Source organism: Taeniopygia guttata, chromosome 4, assembly GCF_048771995.1.
Source record: "Taeniopygia guttata chromosome 4, bTaeGut7.mat, whole genome shotgun sequence".
NCBI lineage: Eukaryota > Metazoa > Chordata > Aves > Passeriformes > Estrildidae > Taeniopygia > Taeniopygia guttata.
The window spans coordinates 42,445,347-42,466,010 of record NC_133028.1 but is presented as its reverse complement, the minus strand read 5'-3'; the positions used below and the strand labels follow the sequence as shown (position 1 = coordinate 42,466,010).

The 20,664-nt window shown below is 44.0% G+C and overlaps 1 protein-coding gene across 9 annotated transcripts; it reads left to right on the top strand.

The window, feature by feature from the left end:
* Positions 1 to 952: 952 nt before the first annotated feature.
* Positions 953 to 20,584, top strand: LOC100219691 (toll-like receptor 2 type-1). Of its 9 annotated transcripts, XM_072928468.1 has the most exons (5): positions 953 to 1,146; positions 9,282 to 9,337; positions 12,469 to 12,752; positions 15,932 to 16,001; positions 17,826 to 20,584. In XM_072928468.1, the coding sequence occupies exon 5, from the start codon at positions 17,830 to 17,832 to the stop codon at positions 20,209 to 20,211; it is 2,382 nt and encodes a 793-aa protein (XP_072784569.1). In that variant the 5' UTR covers positions 953 to 1,146; positions 9,282 to 9,337; positions 12,469 to 12,752; positions 15,932 to 16,001; positions 17,826 to 17,829; the 3' UTR covers positions 20,212 to 20,584. The 9 variants fall into 9 exon arrangements, with proteins under 9 accessions (XP_072784569.1, XP_041571799.2, XP_072784573.1 ...); XM_041715865.2 differs by lacking the exon at positions 9,282 to 9,337; XM_072928470.1 differs by lacking the exon at positions 953 to 1,146 and having other exon boundaries at positions 7,878 to 9,337.
* Positions 20,585 to 20,664: the final 80 nt, after the last annotated feature.

Below are 20,664 nucleotides of genomic sequence, written 5' to 3'. Positions count from 1 at the left end.
AAGGTTACTAGAAGTAATTGCTGCCATCAGGAGACATCTGTGGCTTAATTAGCAATCCACTTGAATGCAAGGGGGTTTGGGCTCAGTTAAAAATCATTCCTCCTACAGTAAAGGGAAAGATTAAATAAATAATTGTTTTGTAGCAAAGTGATTATAGTTCTGCTGGAGTGAACTGGAGAGGCTGCTCTAAAGACATCTCATTGTCATGAGCAAAGTAATTTCTAACTTCTTGCCTTGTGCCTATATCAGCACTGGGAGCCTTCTTGATCTCTGAAACTGGTACTGTTTTGAGAGACTTCAGCAAAAGTTGTTCTTAGTTAACCAAAGAAATGCTTAAAATTGGAAAGAGAATACCAAAAAAAACCCCCACCCAGTATAAAAGAGAAGTAGCTTGCAGAGTTCACTAGTAGGGCTAATGACGGAGTGGGGAGAAAAATCCCCATGGATGCAGTTCCAAGCATTCTGTATTGACTTCTGTCGCCATGTGAGCACTACACAGTCTCTGGGCATTCACTGTTTTCCCAAGACCTGGAAGAACCCCTCCTTTCTGCTCCTAGCAGGTTTGTGGCTTCTTATATGTGTATTGAGAGCTAGGGATACCACGTTATCACTGTCCTTGATTTTCACAGTCTATACTGGCCACGGCTGCCTAATTGGGCCAGTATTTCCATTATGGAGCCAGAGAATATTTCTGGCACATTTCCTGGAGGTCTGTCGGTACTGAGAGGCAGTGCTTGGACAAAGCCAGAATCTCTAGCAGGGTGATTTCCTGCCCCAGCCTTGCCGGGCTGCAGCAAGCCCCTCACAGCCTTGTGCTGTAGGGCTGTGGGAAGGGGAGCATCCAACGCAGCTTCCCTGTAGGAGAGGGGCGGCTCTGCTGGGACCCGTTTGTTGCTGGGTGGGGCTGGTCCAATGCTGAGCCTGCTCCTGCAGGGAGGGATTAGGAGAGCCCATTGCAGAGCTGTTAACTTAATCTTCTGAAGAGAGAGAAGAGGAAGCTAAGGAGGTTTCCACCACCTACACTAGTGCTGGCAGTGCCTGCTGCTCCACCACCCAACTTCTTTCTGCCTCTGGAGAAGCCTTGGTGACTCCTGGGAAGTCGTGGCATTTGCAGCACCGCAGGTTCCTGCAGAGCCGTCCTACCAGGTGAGCTCCTGGCTGACATTTATAGTGGTAGGTTGGGTGTTGCTTTATGGCATTTGTTTTCTTCCCTGTCATTCTTGTGAAACACCCATTGTTTATTTTTCTGAGTCACTGAGTCACCTCCATGTGCTTTTGCCCTTTTCACATACTTGGTTTGCTTTCAGCAATTACTGGAAAATGTAATGCACAGTGGCACTACCCTGTCACCATGGGTGTGTTTTTCTTCTGCCTTTGATTGCCCCGTCCTGTTGCTCAGTCTTTGACCACTTCTATGGAGAAAAAGGCTCAGTGCAGGGCTTATCACGTCCTCTTCTGCAACACGCTTGGGTGGAGTGAAGGCTGTCTCCCCTGGATTGCTGTACTGCCTGGCCCTACTATGGCAATGCAACACTCACCCTGCCTTTCTGGTAGAGGTTTGTGTCCCAGCAGGAGAAGGAGGTCCCTGGTGTTGCTTGGACCAGTTGCCTGGTCCTGCACTGGAAGAGGCTTTGCTGGGCAAGTCCCAGTGATGTTTCCTGTCTCTGCAAGCTGAAGGTGTGAAGGAGTGGAAGACAGTGGGTGGGCTCTGCTCTGCCCAATGTGAGCAAGTGACAGAACAGAGTAGGGGAGACGATTTGTTGTCCCAGCCCTACAAGGTGGTCTTGCAACTGAGGTCCTGGGGGCTTGCACCCACCTCTGCTGCTCATTACTAATGTGTGGATATGGGCACTCTTGGCCTGCTGCAAACTGAATCTTGCAGTTCTTCCCTTCATCTCTTGAGTGGGTTTCCCAGCAAAATCTGTGCCAGCTTGACAAAAACGCCTCCTTTGTAATTGTGGGCCACACACTGTGCAGCTCGCTTTTTCTGCCCTGCTTCATTTCCTACTGAGTTCTTCAGCAACAACAGCAACAAAATCCCTCAAACCTCTTCTACCCCTGGGGTTGCTCTGAAGGATTTTTTCCCTGGTTATATGTGGACATTGTTCCCTGGGCTGTTTGGGTTTTTAGCAGCCTTGTTTAGAGGTGGTGGAGGTCTGGGTGATTCCACATGGCCTCCTGCACCTTTCTGCAGATTTTATTGCTTGGAGGCTGCCAGCAACCTGCACGCACAGGGGCCATGCTGGCTTGGAATGCAGGACCTGACCAGTGTGCAAACTAGTGCCAGATGAACTTCTCTGACTTTTGTGGACTGGCTTCTCATTTAGCATGAACTGGTGATTTAGTCACTGTCAGCTAAATTGGCAGCAGCCAGGCTTGGCTTGCAACTGAGCACAAATGCACACGTCTCTTGGAAGGACATCACCTTCATGAGTGACCAAAAAGGCCCCATCCTCTTCAGTGAATTCAGCTCTTGTGCAGGGGTTTTGAGAAGGCGACAAATCATACCCTTGACTGTCCCTGCCATGCTCTGGGTTATGACTGCTGTACACATGAGCTGACAGGCTGTGCTAGACCTCTTCTTCAACCACCCTGGAAAAATGCTCCATTTGCTAGGAGCCATTTGGTTTTAATTTTGACTGGATGTACAATTTGTGAAGGGAAGCTAATGCTTTCACATGTCTTTGTTAGCACAGATGTGTAGGAAGCCTATGGCTGGACCCTGCTCCAGCTCTCAGAGACAACAACATGGAAGGTGGGCTGCCTTCCCTGGGCTGGGAATCAGCAGGTGATATTTCAGTATTAGAAATAATATTCCATAACAGTGCAGGACTATTTCAGAATTGGAAATAACCTCCTTCTCATGCAATGCTGAAGTGCTGCAGCAGTGCACAGTGTCTTACAAGAGCTTGCTACCATGGCTGGTTCTGATTTAGTAAGAAAAATATTTCACTTCATTTGCTGAACACAGCCTTGTGAGATGAAAGGTGATTTGCAGTGTGGTGTAGGAAATGCTGAACAGTGCAATCCAGGTGTTGAAGGTGATAAGGGAAGCTTGCAGAAATGTCAGGAAATGCTGACCGTTCCCACCACTGTCCTCAGACCTGTGAGACAGTGGAGCTTATTGCTCTCTTATCAGCTGCATATGAGAAAGGCAGCATACCAGCAGTGTTCCTCCAGTTGCTTGCAGGCAGGCTAGTTCATTCTGCCTCCAGCCCATCTCACAATGGCACAGGTACGTCCTGGCCAGGGCACCTGGCACTTGTGAGGGAACGGAAAATGACCTCATTGCTGCCCTGTTTCCAAACCAGAATGGGAAGCCCTTGCTGCGCCTTCCCCCACACTTCTCAGGCACACAACCCACGGTCTGTGGCATGAATGGCTTCTGGAGCTCAGTGGCAGTTTCGTGTTGATCAGCTCTTTCCAGAGCTGCCTGCAGGTCGATCAGTCCCTCTGCAGACAAGCAAGCAGCTGTTAACCAGGGGAGATGCCAGTCCTACATCGGTTGGTAAAAGCCTCTGCTTAATCCCAGACTGTCTTCCTCCTTTGGTTATTAGCCTTCAGTTAGGCACTTTCCAGTCCCTCCTGTTGGCTAAGGACATGGGGCATTCAGTGTGCTTGATTTCAGGCTCTCCCTGTTAGCACTGTGTACAGTTCATGCATTTGCCAAATGACTTAGCATACCAAGTTTCAGTTTTTCCCATCTGTATGCCCTTGGCATGCACTGCACTTTCCAGGGCTGCTCGAAATCAGACCATAGGTATCTTTTGCTTAATCAAGGTTCAGCTGTCTAATTTTCCCCCACTGGCCCTCTGGTGAGCACAGATGTGGTTGAGCAATTTTCTCCTGACACTTCACTATCACTTTCACCACTCACACATCACACCAAGTGCAGCTGGTCTCCCACTCCCAGCTTGCAGAATTTGCTTTTGCTTTTGATTTCAGTCTGGAACATCACAGCTTGGCATGGCCCGGCCTGAGCCATCTGTGGCTTGCAGGGTGGGATGCTCCTGATGGTAAGCAGAAACCTGGGACACAAAGACTTGATGGAGATGTCCAGGGCTGGACAGCCTGCTAAGCTCACAGTGACACAAACTTTTCTTGTCTGTAAGTACTTCTGCCTTCTGAGTGAGGTTCACAGGCAAAATTATGAGTTTCTCTTGTAGTAGCTGAACTTCATAACCCAGTTTGATATCCTACAGCAATGTGCAACTTGTGATTGCCCACAATTCACAATAGCATTAAAGAAAGATATCTTTGGGGCTTTTATAGATGACCTGCATATGTTTGGTGGAGGGTTTGTTTGGATTTGTTTTAAGAAAGTAATGTTTCTATTTGCTTGAAAGATTTTTAATAATAACACTTCTGTTTAAATACTGATAAATTACAATTAGTGGAGGACCAAATAATGGCTTATATAAATGCTTCACAATCCTTAAGTGAATATGAATTTTTTTTTATAAGTTTCCTTAGCAAAATGTTAGCCTGGGTGCATCTTCCAGACTGGCTGACATGACTGATGCTCAGTAAGCTGCAGGTTTGATTTTGGTTGCAAGAACCTCATGTGCCATTTCCTGTAATAGAGAAACCCTAAATCTAACCAAGACAGTATTATTCTTTCTGAAGAGCTGATTTGAGGGATGAGATAAAGGACATGGCCTTTGTTCTGTCCTTCTCCTTGCTTCCTCTTGTCTGACTAGTCAATTGACTGTATAAATTGAACAGTGAACCTGTCAAGCAGAAGTTCAGCTGTCTTGGCCAGAGCATCACTCATATTTCATACAGAAAGTTTGTTAGAGAAGTCCTCAAAAAACTAAGTAATGATTTCTGTGAATAAAAATAGGAAACAGATGGCATCAATTCCAAGCAGTGAAGTGGTTTTTAACTAGTCCAGTAACTAACATTCTCAAATGCCTACAAAATATTATAGTTTTATCTTAGCAAAGATCAAAATAACAACTTTAAAGCACCTGCCAGGCATACACAGCCATGTGTTCCAATAGATGACAGACCAAATCTATCCTTACAGTAATGGGACTGAACTTGCCAATTTCAAAGTCCCCCCTGTACTCCTGCAGTGAATAATGCCTAATGACTGCTCTGGTTGGGGTTTTTTTATTATTATTTTTATTACTACTACTGTGGATCCAGTGTTACCTCAAACATGCTGCAGGTATTAAGAGAATTCTGCAAGCCTGGGATCCAAGAGAGAGCCTGGTAAGGAAGCATTTCCTGAGAAAAAGGAGTTGGAAGCCTCTGGAGCCTCCCAGGTCTCCTTAAGTGTCTGAGTATGTCGGCATCTACTGCTGTTTAGATCAGTCTGCTTACTCATGAGTATCTGTATTAATTCCTAGAAAAATACAGGCAGAAGACAGACCATAGCATGCCCAGCATAGATTTGCACAAGCAGGCTGTGCACTGCAGCACAGTCTCTCAGACAGGTTGTGTGTAGGATGAGTAAGATGGCTGAATCCATGGGAATTGCAGCACTGCCTAGCTGTCGCTATAGGACACGAGAAAGCTCAATGTGAGCCACTTGCCACTTTGCAAGGTAAAAGAGAAAGTTTATTTTCTGATTCCAACTTTTATACTTTTCTAAAGGTGACAGTGGATTGGAGAGTGAATGGGCCACCTCTCCAAAGACATCGGACAAACCACTAGTACATTAAGTTTCTCCACCCCCATGAAGGAATGCAAAACAATATGTTATTTACAGAAACTGTGTGGGAAAGTTTTCCAATAGAATGTAAACTCAGTAGGCTTTAGAAAAACTTAAGAATCAGGGCGACACCTAGCAGCAGGTGGAAATGCTGTGTGCCAGCTGCTGCAAACTCCAAAAACTAGCCTCAGCTGTACAGTTTATTCTGAAAACTGTTTTCCAGTTGTACAATTTATTCTGATGGCAGAGGAAGCCATTTATCACAAGCTGTAATACACCTTTTGGGGTCCACACAGTGTGGAGTTGCACTTGAGCTAATGCTTGCCCTTGTGCAAGATTCTGCCTTTGATTAGTTTGTCTGCACAACAGCTGCTTCTGCTTTCTACAAACACTGCATGCTGCTTTACAGTCTGTCTCTCTCTGGTGCCTTGCTGCTCTGCTCTGAGAGCCAAACCCTGTGCCAGGGGAGGGGAATGCTGCCGTGTGTGCCAGGACTCTTGGCCCCTTTTACCTTACTGAAACTTGCTTTCCCAGGACATGGGCTTCTCTTTTATTTCCCTGGTTTGTGTGCTATGTGAGTGGTTGTTTTTAAAAAGTATAACCTTTTACTTAGCTTGATTGAAAAGTGTATTTTTGGCAGTGGATATGGAAATATAAGCACATTTGAGAAATCTCTGGATCTGGTAATAGTACCCTTCCCCTGCATTCCCTAACAAAACATCATGGAGTTGTGTTTCTAGAAGCTCTATGTATGAAGCTGAATGTCAATGTCGCCCCAAAAAAATATGCAAAAAGCCTGTAGCAGGGATTCTTTTACTTGAATTTCATCTTACCCATTAGACTTTATGTATCTCCTGAAACAAAAACAGAAGGAAAAAATGTCAGCTCTCTTTTGGTAGGTAGGTGTAGGTTATAGTAGATATGAGCAAGTCACAGTTAGGAGCATTTGTGTAGAGCTTTAAGAATTAGAAAACAGTCCTACCATAGTGACAAGCAAGAGAAAGACTTGGTCAAAATTTGAAATCCTGCTGCCTCTTTAGACACGAGCATTTAGCATTTAGATCTTGGATGTCCCATATTCAACTGACAGTGGTAGCTGGAGACCCTGGAATTTGGATACCATAACTCCTGTTAGATTTCGATGTCTGCTTCTGAGTATGCTCAGGATGTTTCAGCAGAGCTGGTGCTCTGACAATGTCATCCATCTCTGACAGTATCCTGTGGTTAAGCGCTCGCTAGTATCTGCTTCGCCCACATTTTCTGCAAAGCTTAATCCAGTTCCTAATCACCTGGCTCCTTCAGAAAGCTTCAGAAAGTCCAGAAGAAGCACCTCCTTTTGTTCTGTGTGTCAGCTGTAGCTGCATTTACAGAGTTTTAGGGAACCCATTAAAAAAAATTCCCTCTCTCTGTTATGAAACTGGAGAAATCACGGTCTATCCTCCCTGAATTTCCTTATTGTCCTGCTTATTGCAGGAAAAGGAGCAGTGGTGACAAGCTTGTCTCAGTGATTTCCTCCTGCCACAGGCCTCTTGAACAGAAGGTTGCAGCTTCCCAGAGCCAGGGAAAGCCAGTCCCTCTGTGTGCAGGAGCAGTCTTGTCCCACTGCCTGCAAATGTATAGGGTAGACTGGATGTATACAGTTGTAGGGACCCAGCTCTCAGCTGCTTCCCCACTGCTGGGGACTGGGAATTAGAGGATCTTGTTGCCCTTCTGACTTTTCACCCTGGAAGAGAGGGAACAAGCATGCCCCACTCCCGGACAGGCAGCCCTGCAGTGCCTCAGTACATTCACTATCTGATTTTCCCTTTAAAATACATTAGGGGTTCATCTAATAGCAGAGTACCTGCACTGCTAAAGGTGTGGCTTTATCTACAAAGTTGTTTTCCTGCACACCAGAAGTCATAGGAAAAAGCAAATGTTGGAGGGGAAGGAAAGCCCCTGGCTGAACTCTGGAGTGGGAAGTGCAAGGCTTTTTAGGACAAGCCAGCTCTGAGGCGTCATGGTGAACTTCCCACTTCCCCATGCCTCCAGGGCAACTAGGTGGAGTTCTTGTTCTGCCTGTGATTTCCAAAGGCTTGCTCAACCAGTCTGAGTGTGGTTGCATGAGACCAGCAGCTTCCCCATCCCTTGCTTCCTTCCCTCTTTCCCTGCTAGAGGTGTCCTTCACTCCTGATAGGATCCCAGGGAGGTTTTGCTTCTCTTTGGATGGCAAGAATTTGGCCTGAGTAAGGCAGATCCTTGGAAAGACAAAGCAAGGTCTATTAATCATCGTCCATTTCTTTATTTATTTTGGGTATTTCCTGGTTTCAGTGTTGTACAATGTTTACCAAAGACGAGCAGCCAAAGTAAACCACACGAATGAAAAATTGCAAATGAAAGAGCCAGCCGCACGGCACAGCTGGTCCCATGCCTCCGAGGGCTTCAGTCGTTTCAGATTAGGTGCACACTTGGCATTCTCCTGCAAATATGCCTGCAAGGAATCATCCTGGAATAAACCTGCCTCCATGCACAGCAACTGACAGAAAGCTGAGGCAGGTCTGGAAAGACTCTCTAGCAAGAGGGGGGATTAATGTGCCTGCTTGTTAACTCTGGCAGAGTGTGCAGTCGTCATTGTGCCAGCAGAGTTAGGGAGAGCAATTGGAGAGGGATTTTTTTTTATGATTGGTGGCATTCCTGGGGGATGGGGCATTTATTTGGGGCCTTCCTGCAAGGAGTAAAAAGCAGAGGGGAGCACAAAGCAGGTCCTTCACAGATGGCTGACTGTTTCAACACGAGAAGCCAAAATGAATGAAAACGTTCCCTTCTCCCTTAATCCAGTTGCAGACCTGACTCACCCTGACTTTCTGGTATCAATGTTGTCCTGTTACTCAGTGAGAAGTTATGAGCTCACCGATTTCTTGTCCAGCAAACCAACTTGCCAGCTCCTTACTGAGTTCCCCCTGAAAAGGAAAGGGCTGCCCAGCCGGGAGGCAGAATTTCTCCACCTGCAGAAACAGGGAACAAGCCAAATTCATTCACAGGCTGGGCTTCATCATGAGAAGTATGAGAAATACTTTTTTTACAGAAAAGTTTAGACCACTGAACAGCAGGGGAGAAGAGTCCAGCCAACCTTTACTTTATTCATCCTTTCTCCTATTACTCATTGCATTTTTGTTAGTGACTCTTGAAAAATTCTGTTCAGCTGGAAGGCCTTGCAAATATCAGAGAGGACACTGTTAGAGGCAAACACGGAGGCACCAGAGAGATCACCAAGAAAGATGCCACTTAACAGAGTGTTGTACATCTCAGTATGTTCTGCCTGGCCTTTCAGTCCCAGATGTGAGCTGGGAACAAAGAGTTCAAGGAATGAACCCCAGAGAAATAAAGTACTCTGAAGAACGTATTTTAGAAAAATTTGTTGACACTATTAATCATGGAGCATTCAGGAAATTAATTTTAAATTATGTCATAAAAATAGCACATGAAAGAAGTGTAAATGTAACATAATTTCCATAAATAGAAAAGAATATTTATGTTGACACTGGTGTTAAGTTGTAAGCTGAAAACAAACCAGGTGGCAAGTCTGTTGGGTAGACATTGGATAATAAGACCCAAAGAAACAAAGATCTTCTTGTGCCCACAGGTGCAAACTTCACGGTGAGTTAAGCATTGAAGGACTAGAATTGGAATTGATACAAGGTAGGAGAGTGCATCTAATTTGATGTTCTTTCCCATGGTAAAGCAGATGTAAGGTAGACAAATTCTATTACCTTATGGCTATCTCTCAACCAGCTTATTCTAGTCCTGTAGTTTGGAGCTATGGAGATCTAGCTGTGGAGCTATGTAGTTTCAGCTATGGAGATGGAATTTGGTTGCTGTTTGCTGGTTTTTTACCTATATTTTCTCTGATTCATCTTCCTTTGATAACTCTTCTGTCCAGAAGATGTGAAATTGCATGCCATGCTTTCCATACTTACTGAGATATACACAAGTCCTTTTGGCAGTGCTACAACCCTCTCTTGCATTGCCACAGCACTGCCATCCTGTCACATCCATGTAACTTACGATGTCAGAGAGTCATTCAGCTAAAAGTTTGTAAATCTAGGTATTTCACAGCAGTAGAAAATGCCTTGGTTTTGGTATGGTGTGTTTCTTTCTGTAGATACTGTGATAAAGACAAAAAGGCATCTGGTAGCACAGGAACAAGTTACATGGTCTTTTCTGAACCTGTCATTACTAAGCTGGTACTGTTACAGTCAAGAAAATTTATAGAAGAGTAAGAAATGCAATCTGAAGATAATTTAGAAGGAATGATTAAAATAGCTAAGTGTGTGCTTGAAAATCAGCTTGGACTGTCTGTTTTCAATCATGTTCAAATTCAGAAAGTCAGAGAATGGTCCAATATTGGAAATAACTTATTTGAAGATGATTTGGTGGCCCTATCAGAAACCACGCACACATTTAAAATACTTACTGACATCTTTTTATGATCAGGCTTTTCTTTTTCAATAAAAATTGTGTTTCCATGCATGTTTACAACTCAGTTGAAGTCAAGCTTCTAAAAAGTTTGTTTAAAAATTATACAATTGCAAAAGAAGGCAATAGAAACAATCCCTGCAAGAGACTCACAAAACATGTTGTTTTTTTCAGTGAGTGAAAAAAACCCAGGAAGTAGTACCTTAGATATTTTCATATTTTTAAGAAATGTGGCATACTGATAGGCTGTAAATCCAGAAAAGTAGATACACTGAAGAACGAACTTCTGAAATCTTGAATAGCTGAGAAAAAAAGATTCAGAATTGCCTAGTTTTCTCTTTCTGAAATCCACTGTCATGTCTAAAATATTCCACGGTATCAGATACAGGGGGAGTCAGCAGCTGAATGCAAAGCTTGAACTACCTGTGCAAAATACATCCTAGCTATTATCTTTTTTGGAACAAATACAAAAATCCTGATATTTTTATGGTGCATGATAATGATCTGCTTAATTTCCTGCTCAGATTCTTACCCAACTGTTAAACACAATTTTTTTTCTATTGTATAACAAGCAGTTAAATATGTATCTCTGCATCCCAGCAAAGTGCTTTCCACCTCCGTACAGGAAACAAACTCTAACTGGTTCTGCAATGACTTGGTCCCATTCCCAGGAATGTTTCCCTTCTGTTAAAAAACCCCCAAGAAACAAAAATCCCAAAGCAAAACAGGAAAAAGAAAGCACTTTTTTCAACCTATTAGCACTAGTTAGGCGTAAGCACAAAATATGTTCGTGCATTCCTCTGAATGAGGCGAGACTAGGTTTGCTGGACCTTCCCACACTGGAATGCACCAACACGCATGTCCCTTTGCCCAGCCTCTCTTGAAGGAGCTTTTACTTAGAGCTGAGCAAAGCTTTTTTCCTCCTTATGGGAAATTCCGGTGCCAGAATGTTAAAGCCTAACTTCCTCACAAGAGCCTGCCAGTGATGACTTGCACCCGGTGGGCTGTGACAGGGTACTTTCTCTCCTGGTGAGATGAAATGAAGCAGAAGCTGTCCAAACAGTGAGCATAAGAGATCCCATTCCTCTCTTTTCCCAACCCTGCCTCCCTGGTATTGCAGCGTGTGCTGGGAGCCCATAGCCGTAAGTGTTTGTGGCTCTCTCCAAAATACTGCAAAATCTTTGGAAACAGGAATGGCACCTCTTTTTTAAAAAACTGGAAATATGGCTTAGGTGTCCAAATACCATTCTGGGCAGCCCATACTAGATGACCTCTAGGCCAAACAGCCTAGGATACAGCAAAGCAAACTGAACAACACAAAAGAGTGAGATAGGTGGCTGTAGAGCAAAGAAAAAAGTTTAAAACACTGTGTGAGTGGTACTTGAGAAAGCTACACAGAAGTATTTCCTGAAGATCTCTAAAAAAACTTAAGAACAAGCTTTGTATGTTGATAATTTTGTAACATTATGAAAATGGCAGAAAATTTGATTTCCAGATTATGTCTGTTTTTAGGGGATGGATCCCCAGCAGCAGCAAGCTGGGAGCCTACCTGCCCAAGTACATTTGGGCTGAACTCTGAGCTTCCAGTACCATCTGAGTTGTCTCAGAGTTTTCTTCTTGGAGAAACAAATCTGTGTGGTAATAACAGGATTTTAGTATGTTTGTCACAGTGTTCTTCAGAATAGGGTGTCAAAACTTGCCTGTTTTTCCATTGTGTATTACTGGAAAATATGTATTTACTGTATATCCTAGTATTCCTGTAAGAAACAAATTTTTTTCAATGTACCTAAAGGGCAAAGTAAGAAAGGAACTGTGTTGTCCAGTTTTGCCTTGCATGTAGGCTGTTTCCTGTTGAAGCAGTTTCCTTGGGAGTCAAGAACTCACCAGAAATGTTTTGGTAGAAATTACATTTTCTCTTTTGAGTCATGCTGTAACACCTGCTCTAGAAAAATGAAACTTTCCATATCATTAAGATAAGCTTTCATGCCTTAGTGTGTAAACTTCCCTGCAAAATGCTCCTCAGTTAAAGTAGAAAATCAGTGTTGCGTTTTTCTGACTGAAAGCTTTCAGGAAGGATATGACAAAAATAAATCCACAACTCTGCTTCCTTGGCAGAGGCAGTGCTGTAGGCTAGCTGCTGAATGACTAACCACTTATATCATTATCGTGCTCTGCCAAAACTGCAGGGTAAGGATTGCCCAGAAGAAAAACAAAGGTAATTGGGTCCTTCGCATTTAAACTTCCAGTCTGAAAATCTAACCAGGGGATTGAGCAGCTGGCAGGGTAGGCCTGATACAGAACACAACAAAGTTAAAATGGTTTCTTTTTTGTTATCATGCACCTTTTTGCTGTAGCTTGAAGATGAATACCTGAAGCTCTGCAAGACAGATTAAAACACAGACACCAGCAGTGCATGCGAAGAATCTATTCCCAAGACCATGAAAGGATGCCAAGCCATTCTGCTTTCCATTACATGAATGTTATACCTCCTGCTCCAAAGACTGCAAGGACAGATTTGACTTTTAGCTTTTCCTTGCCATCCTTTTCTGGGGGCACTTAGGGTAAGAGGATCCCAGATTCAGCCTGCCTGACACTGCTGCAGCCAAGCTGACATACTGGCACATCCAGGTTACCAGTGGTAAGTATGAGGAAGCAGTTTTGTACTGTTTACAAAGATTTGGAAAGTGTGCTTTCTGCTTGCATCACAGGCTGGTCAATAGTTTCATTCCTCCCTCCCTTTTCTACTGCTTCTGCTTTTCTTTGAGGCAGGGATCTGGGACCTGGATTAGGTCCCTTCTGCACTGCTCACTTGTCCTTTCTCGGCAGAAAAGCAACAGGCAGCTCTCAATGTGGACACTGACACAGAGAAGGAAAGAGAAGAAGGGGGTGGGGGTAGGGGAATGCAGGATCCTTCCGTGTGAGACTGGGAACGGGAAGTGCTTAAAGAGTGCATCATGCCCACTTTGAGTACTGCTTGTGCTGCTGTTGGATAAACAGGAACATTTAAAGCAAGACAGCTTCAGAATAATGACCACATCTCTATCTAATCCCCATCTTCTGCTGGTAAAGGCTTGTGCAGTGTCTGTGCTTGGAACATCTGCAGTTACAAAAGCACAGCTTTGTTGCAGAGCTGCATGCTTCTCTTAGGAAAATGTAGTGTAGGTAAAGGAATGCGACTTGTTTTAAACAGTATTAAAGAGGAAGGTTAATCATAGATTAAACTTGGAAGAGAAGAGAAAACACCTACAAGGTGCATCTTTGTTCAATGCTAAACATGCAGTTACTCTGGAGAAAAAGCAGTTGAAGAGTATTCTCATCTTAAAGGACAGCTTTCTCCTGCTTTTGAGTCTTTGATTTCAAAAGAAGTTGTTTTGAGCCATGCTGCACCTCAATTTCAAAACTAATGCTCTGGGAGGCAGGTGAGTGGTACCTTGTCTGTGTGTGTGGAGCAGCTTGTGGAAAGCATTTTTGCACATCCTCAAACCTTCCTAAGTCTGGATAATGTGATAAACCCTGACAATTGCCCACATTTCTTGGCGTTTTAAACAGCTTGCTGAAATGGACTGCTTGGTATGTGAACTGTGGCACAGTCACACCAGTCCTCTCTTTCTGAGAGAAACTAGAAACCTGGCCCACTGTAGATCCATCTGTGATGAGAGCTGGCTGAGCCTGGATGTTAGGAGAAAGTGACTTCTGAAAAAAACAGCTGGTGCCTACCTCAATTCTCCACAAATGTGTGGTGATGAAGCTGTAACAGATAGAAGAGTGTGCCCATTTCACATTGAATTATGTACATGGCCTTCTTTTCCAAAACTCTTCCGAAATTAATTAAAATTTTTTACTGCATCAGAGAGATGCAATTTTGGAGACAAAAATATACAATAGCAAGTCTCATTGAACCCAGACTTAATATTTTGAAAATGGAAGGCTTCCCTATTGAAGAGCAAGAACCATTTCAGCTGCTAGAGGGAAGAGGTGTCTTTGGGGAAGTTAATGACATCCTTTCACTAAAAGACTATTTCCCTTCTCCTCTCTGCCCCACAGCTGCTGTTGCCTCTGTTTTACAATGTTATGCTTATCAGCTATCCTCTGTAGTAGACAGAAAACACAAGCGTATCTCAGTCTTCCAGTTTCTTTTTTCTTAACCTAATGTGCAATGCTAATGCCAGTGCAGTGGAACTGAAGGTTGCTATGAGGTGCATTTGGGCTCTCTGTGGGCTTTGCCACCCTTGATCACACTGCTGCTGTGGGCCCTCTGACAAGTGGCAGGAATCCGTCCATCTGTCTGCTCTTGGGCAGGTACCTCTTGGTGCAAGAGGGCAGCAAAAGGTGTCAATTTTTGAACACAGAAAAAAAAAGGTAAATGCAATAGGAATGTTAGTGTTTAATTTAATGGACTTCCCTTTCAGAGCTGGTAGTGATAGTAAAAGGGTTTTAAAATTATGGGGATTTGGGGAGTTAGAAGGAAAGTTAGGCTTAGGAGGCCCTGGAAAAATACCCTGGGAAAGTATAGGCCTTGTACTTGCTAGAACTGCACCTGTGTAACCAGTATATGATAAATTGTATAATTGTTAGATGTGATGATTGTTTAGTAATTAAATGTAATTACTGTTTGATTGTAAGAATAATCATGAGAAGCTGGGGTCAGGGGCTTGAGAGAGATCATGAGAGATTCATGCTTGAATAAGATCAATGTATACAACAGAACAATATAAGTTTAATAATTAATATGTAAGTTATATAATGATAGAATATAAAATATGTTCAGCTCAAAAGCCATGTCAGAGTCAGATTTGGGTCTGTACCCCTGATTCCCAGAGCTCTTCAATAAAAGCACCTGCATGTAATCATATCCCGTGATTATGTGTATTCCTGAACGCTAACAGTAGGACAACTCCCTGCCCCTTTATGCAAACAGCATACTTGGCTATTTGACCAACCATGTATTACTTCAGTCAGGTTAAAATGACTGCCATCAAACCTCCTCTCTCAAAATTGCCTTTGATGTTTACAGGGAACTACTTTGCTTCGGACTGTCTTGTGCTTCAGATAGAATATCATTCCTTGTCTTACTCATTTTCTGTTGGCAACATATGACTGTAATGTTCTAGGAAATTAAAGGATGCTGAGTGTTTCTATAGTACCCTTCTTGACCAAACAATTTGACTTCAACACTTAATATAATACATGCATCAGTATATATTGATAATATTTTACAGAACTTACATAAGTTGATTGTGCGGAGATGTTCTGTTCCTCAGCACAGTGAACAATCCCCAGTGCCTACCAGACAAAAAATATTGAAAGTAGAGATACAGGGAGGTGAATGCAGTTCTGCCTGGGAACTATTTCTGCACTTAAAATGGAGGAAGTGGTTGTGAAAGAATGGCTTGCGCAAAATGGTTGCATCAGCCTTTCCAGCAATGGGAGTTTACTGACAAAAAGAAGAGACTGACACTAAATTTTATCTTTCAAAGAAGAGCATTCAACTACAATCTGTTCTCATTTTTTGTGTCCCCAGTCAGCAGCAATGGTAGAATTGGTTGAAATGTGAGTTTGAAGGGTGAGCCATACATGCTGGACAATCCCGGACTCTTCAGAAGCCATGGTTTCCTCAGGGGAGCCACCACTAGAAAGAAGAGATGTAAACTGACAGACTATGATTCACTGACTGCATAGTTAAAGGACAGTGGGAAACTGGGAGCATGTATTTTTGTTTGAAGAGAACAATTATTTTGAGGCTGAAATATTTTCTCGCTTCAGGACTGTCACCTCATCAGACCTGCCAAAAATTTCCAGCTTTTGTTGTGTTTGCAGGTATAAGGTGACCATTCAGATGCCTTGACCAGCACACGAGGAAACTGGAGCACAGCACTCAGTACACAAGGTAAGTACTTAACCTCTGCTTATTCAGGGTTTACGGGTACTGCTCATGTGCACTACTGGAACTGTTTGCGGTGCAAACTCGGTGAAGTGTTCTTTGGCACCTGTGTCAGGAAACACAGCCCTTCTTTACATTAAAATCAGTATTGTTCTAATTATATCCACTGTTTATAGGGTGACAGTAACATCCATGTCCCATCTATGACTGGTGTTGTTTTACAGAAAAGTCTGATAGCCTTCATTTCATATCAGGTTGTTCTGCCTTTCCAGTAAAGAATGTGAATTACTTACACAGTGTGTAAAAGGGTGTGGCAAGAGCTCTGCTTTTAGAAGCCCTGAGGCTGGTGAGACTCCATGCAGGGGACCCCCAGATCTCTTCTGGGGAAGTTTGTAATGTTGGAAACCTCAGCCCACGGGAAGGGCTGAGAGGGAGAGCAGGCTCTGTTTGGGCTTCTGCCTGCCATGTAGCCACAGAGAATGGGCAGGCTGACGCTGCATGGGCTGTGAATGTTTGTAATCAGAGAATCACAGAATTGCTTTGGTTTAAAAAGACCCTTAAGACTATTGAGTCAAACCATTAACCAAATATTGCCAAGCCTACCACTAAACTATGTCCCTAACCACCCTATCTGCATGTCTTTTAAATACGTCCAGGGATGGTGACTTCACCACTTCCCTGGGCAGTCTGTGCCAGTGCTTGGCTGCCCTTTCTGTGATTTTTTTTTTTTTCCCTAATATCCAGTCTAAACTTCCCTTGGTGCAACTTGAAGCCATTTCCTCTTTTCCTATCACTTGTTACCTGGGAGGAGAGACTGACCCGCACTCACTATACTCCCCCACGGACTACAGACTAATTTCAGGCAGTTGTAGAAAGTGATAAAGTCCCCTCTGAGCCTTCTTTTTCTCCAGGCTAAACAACTATAGCTCCCACAGCTGACTCTCTTAAGACTCACATTCTAGATTCTTCCCAGCTCCATTGCCCCATTCTGCACACACTCCAGTACTTCAGTGTCCTTCTTGAAGTGAGAGGCCCAAAACTGAGCACACTATTTGAGGTGTGACTTCACCAGTGCCAAGTACATGGGGACAATCACTGCCCTGGTCCTGTTAGTCACGCTGTTCCTGATACAGGCCAGGATGCCATTGGCCTTCTTGGCCACCTAGACATATACTAGATCATATTCAGCTGCCTGTTGACCAGTACTTCCAGATCCTTTTCTGCTGGGAAGACTTCCAGCCATTCTGACCCCAGCATTTAGTGCTACGTGGGGTTGTTATGATCCAAGTGCAGCACATGGTACTTCATTCTGTTGAGTCTCATACAATTGACTTCAGGCCATGGATCCATCCAATCCAGATCCCTCTGCAGAGCCTCCTTATCCTACAGCAGATCAACACTCCCACCCAGCTTGGTGTTGTCTGCAAAGTGAGTGTGCACTTGATCCCCTTATCCAGATCGTTGGTGATCTAACCATCTTCTCCTATTTAGAGCTGAAACATCCAGCTGTACCTTCTTTGCTCAGAGGAAGCATAATGTGAGAGATGAAAGAGGTGAGAGCCATAGCCAATGTGCCTATAGAAAAGCAGGATACTAAGAATGGTCCTTTATGGCTCTTAACAAGTGATATGGCTGTGCTCCAAGGATGAACAACACACTGTAGTTGTAGGGCTGCGAAGGTTAAGTAGGAGAGGAAGACTGACATCACAGGATAGCAAATTAAAAAATTTATCTGAGATTACTAAAAAATGGTGCAGGATTTCAACAGTTTTCAGATGCTGTTCAAAATTAAAATTTGACCCTCCCTTCTCTTTTTTCTGTTTCCTGCAGCAAAATGTCCATCCAAGCAAAACACAAATCAAGAATGACAAACACCTGGCGAGTGTTGGCCATCTACGTGATCTTAGCTGCAAGTCTCTCTGAGCAACAAGCACTGAAGCAGGCTTGTCCTTCATGCGATGGCAGTCAGCTTTGCAACTGCTCCTCCATGGGCTTGGACTTCATTCCCCCTGGGGTCACAGCCAAAATTACAGTGTTAAACCTGGCCCACAACAGGATAAAGCGCATCCAATCCCAGGACCTGCAGCAGGCTGTGAACCTGAGAGCCCTGCTGCTGCAGTCCAACAAAATCAGCTCCATAGATGAGGACTCCTTTTGGTCCCTGGGAAAACTGGAGCTCTTGGACTTATCAAATAACAGCTTGGCTCACTTGTCCCCTGTGTGGTTTGGGCACCTTTTTTCACTCCAGCACCTCCATCTTGAAGGCAATTCCTACAGAGACCTGGGGCAGAGCTCCCCCTTTTCTAGCCTGAAGAACCTGAGCTCTCTCCACCTGGGCAACCCGCAGTTCTCTGTGATTCGGCATGGGAACTTTGAGGGTATTGAGCTTCTGCACAAGTTGTGGATTGATGGTAGCAATCTCAGTCAGTATGAGCAGGGAAGTTTGAAATCAATTAAGCAGATCAATCACATGATCCTAAACCTAAGAAATGGTTATATATTCTCAGAAATTGTTAGGGACCTTCTGCACTCTGTCACTTGGCTGGAAGTGACAGAAATCAAATTACCAGTTGAAAGAAAAAGCTTGGTGCAGAATTCTACACGTCCTTTTAGGATACAAAAACTTACGTTTAAAGAAGCTTTCTTCACAGATGAAACTATTAGCCGAACAATAGCGTCACTGAAGGAAATCACCTCTTTAAAAGAGTTAGAGGCAATCAATTGCGTGCTTGAGGGGAAGGGAATATGGAACACTAAAGAAATTGCAAGGAGTGGGCAAAGTTTTGTTGAAACAGTAACAGTAACAAAGATAATGATTCAGAATTTTCATTTGTTTTTTGACCTGGAAGGTATGGAGTCACAAATAAACAAACTAAAAAGACTCAGTATCGCAAGCTCTAATGTTTTCATGGTACCGTGCAAACTTGCAAGACATTTTTCATCATTGCTGTATCTGGACTTTCATGATAATTTGCTTGTGAATAAGCGTTTAGATGAGACAATCTGTGAACATTCTTGGCCTTCATTGCAAACTTTAAATCTAAGTCAGAACTCTCTTAAATCTCTGGAACAGACTGCAAAGTATATATCTCGTCTACCAAAATTGAATAATCTTGACATTAGCCAAAATAATTTTGGTGAGATTCCAGATATGTGTGACTGGCCAAAATCCCTGAAATATTTAAACCTGTCCAGCACTCAAATTCCCAAAGTAACAACCTGCATTCCTCAAACGCTAGAAGTTTTGGATGTTAGTGGAAACAACCTGAAGGAGTTTGGACTGCGGCTCCCACTTCTGAAAGAGCTGTACCTCACCAGAAACCAGCTGAAGACCCTGCCGGGTGCCGCACCCATTCCAAACTTGGTGTCCTTGTCCGTCAGCAGAAACAAGCTGAACAGTTTCTCCAAGGAGGAGTTTGAGTCCTTCAGGAGAATGAAGCTGCTGGATGCCAGTGGCAACAACTTCATCTGTTCCTGTGAGTTCCTCTCCTTCATCCACCACGAAGCTGGGATATCCCAAGTGCTGGTGGGGTGGCCGGACAAGTACGTGTGCGACTCTCCGCTGGCGGTGAGAGGGGCGCAGGTTGGCGCTGTGCACCTCTCCCTGATGGAGTGCCACAGGTCCCTGGTGGTGTCGTTGATCTGCGTCCTGGTGTTCCTGGTCATCCTGCTGCTGGTGGCCGTCGGCTACAAGTACCACATGGTCTGGTACCTGCGGATGACGTGGGCATGGCTGCAAGCCAAGCGGAAGCCCAAGCGCGCCCCGCCGAAGGACGTCTGCTACGACGCTTTTGTCTCCTACAGCGAGAACGACTCCGACTGGGTGGAGAACACCATGGTGCGGGAGCTGGAGCAGGCCTGCCCTCCCTTCCGGCTCTGCCTGCACAAGCGGGACTTTGTGCCGGGGAAGTGGATTGTGGACAACATCATCGATTCCATTGAGAAGAGCCGCAAAACGCTCTTTGTGCTGTCTGAGCACTTTGTGCAGAGCGAGTGGTGCAAATACGAGCTGGACTTCTCGCATTTCCGCCTCTTTGATGAGAACAACGATGCGGCGATTCTCGTCCTCCTGGAGCCCATCCAGAGCAAAGCCATTCCCAAGAGGTTCTGCAAGCTGCGGAAGATCATGAACACCAAGACCTACCTGGAGTGGCCTGCTGGTGAAGAGCAGCAGCAGGTGTTTTGGGAAAACTTGAAAGGAGCCTTGAAGTCATAGAAGTCCGCAGCCCCCATCTCAACATATTTCCACAAAAGGCTGCATATCACTGTGTCTTGCTGCTAAGAATATTTTCTTATTTTTCTTTGTAACTGCAACTGGCTTTGTTTTATATAGAGATAACTATCATTTTACCAACTGGAAAAGGCCTGTTTTAGGATTTTCAGTAATTTGATGCTCTTGTCTTTAGAAGTCCCTGCCAATAACTGTGATATTAGGAAACAGTGTTGGACTTGACATACTTTTCTAAATACATTTTGCTGAGTGCAGGGCATTTCTCTAATTTTTACTCCTGTTACCACTATCCCCAACTGGTTTCTAACAATGCCATAGTAATTTTCAAATTAAATTAAAAGCTATGGGCTTCAATCAATATTTCCCTGTGTCCCTTTCTTCCTGGGAATGCTTGTTTTTCTCTTCATGATCACCACCACTTTCCTTTCTACCTACTCA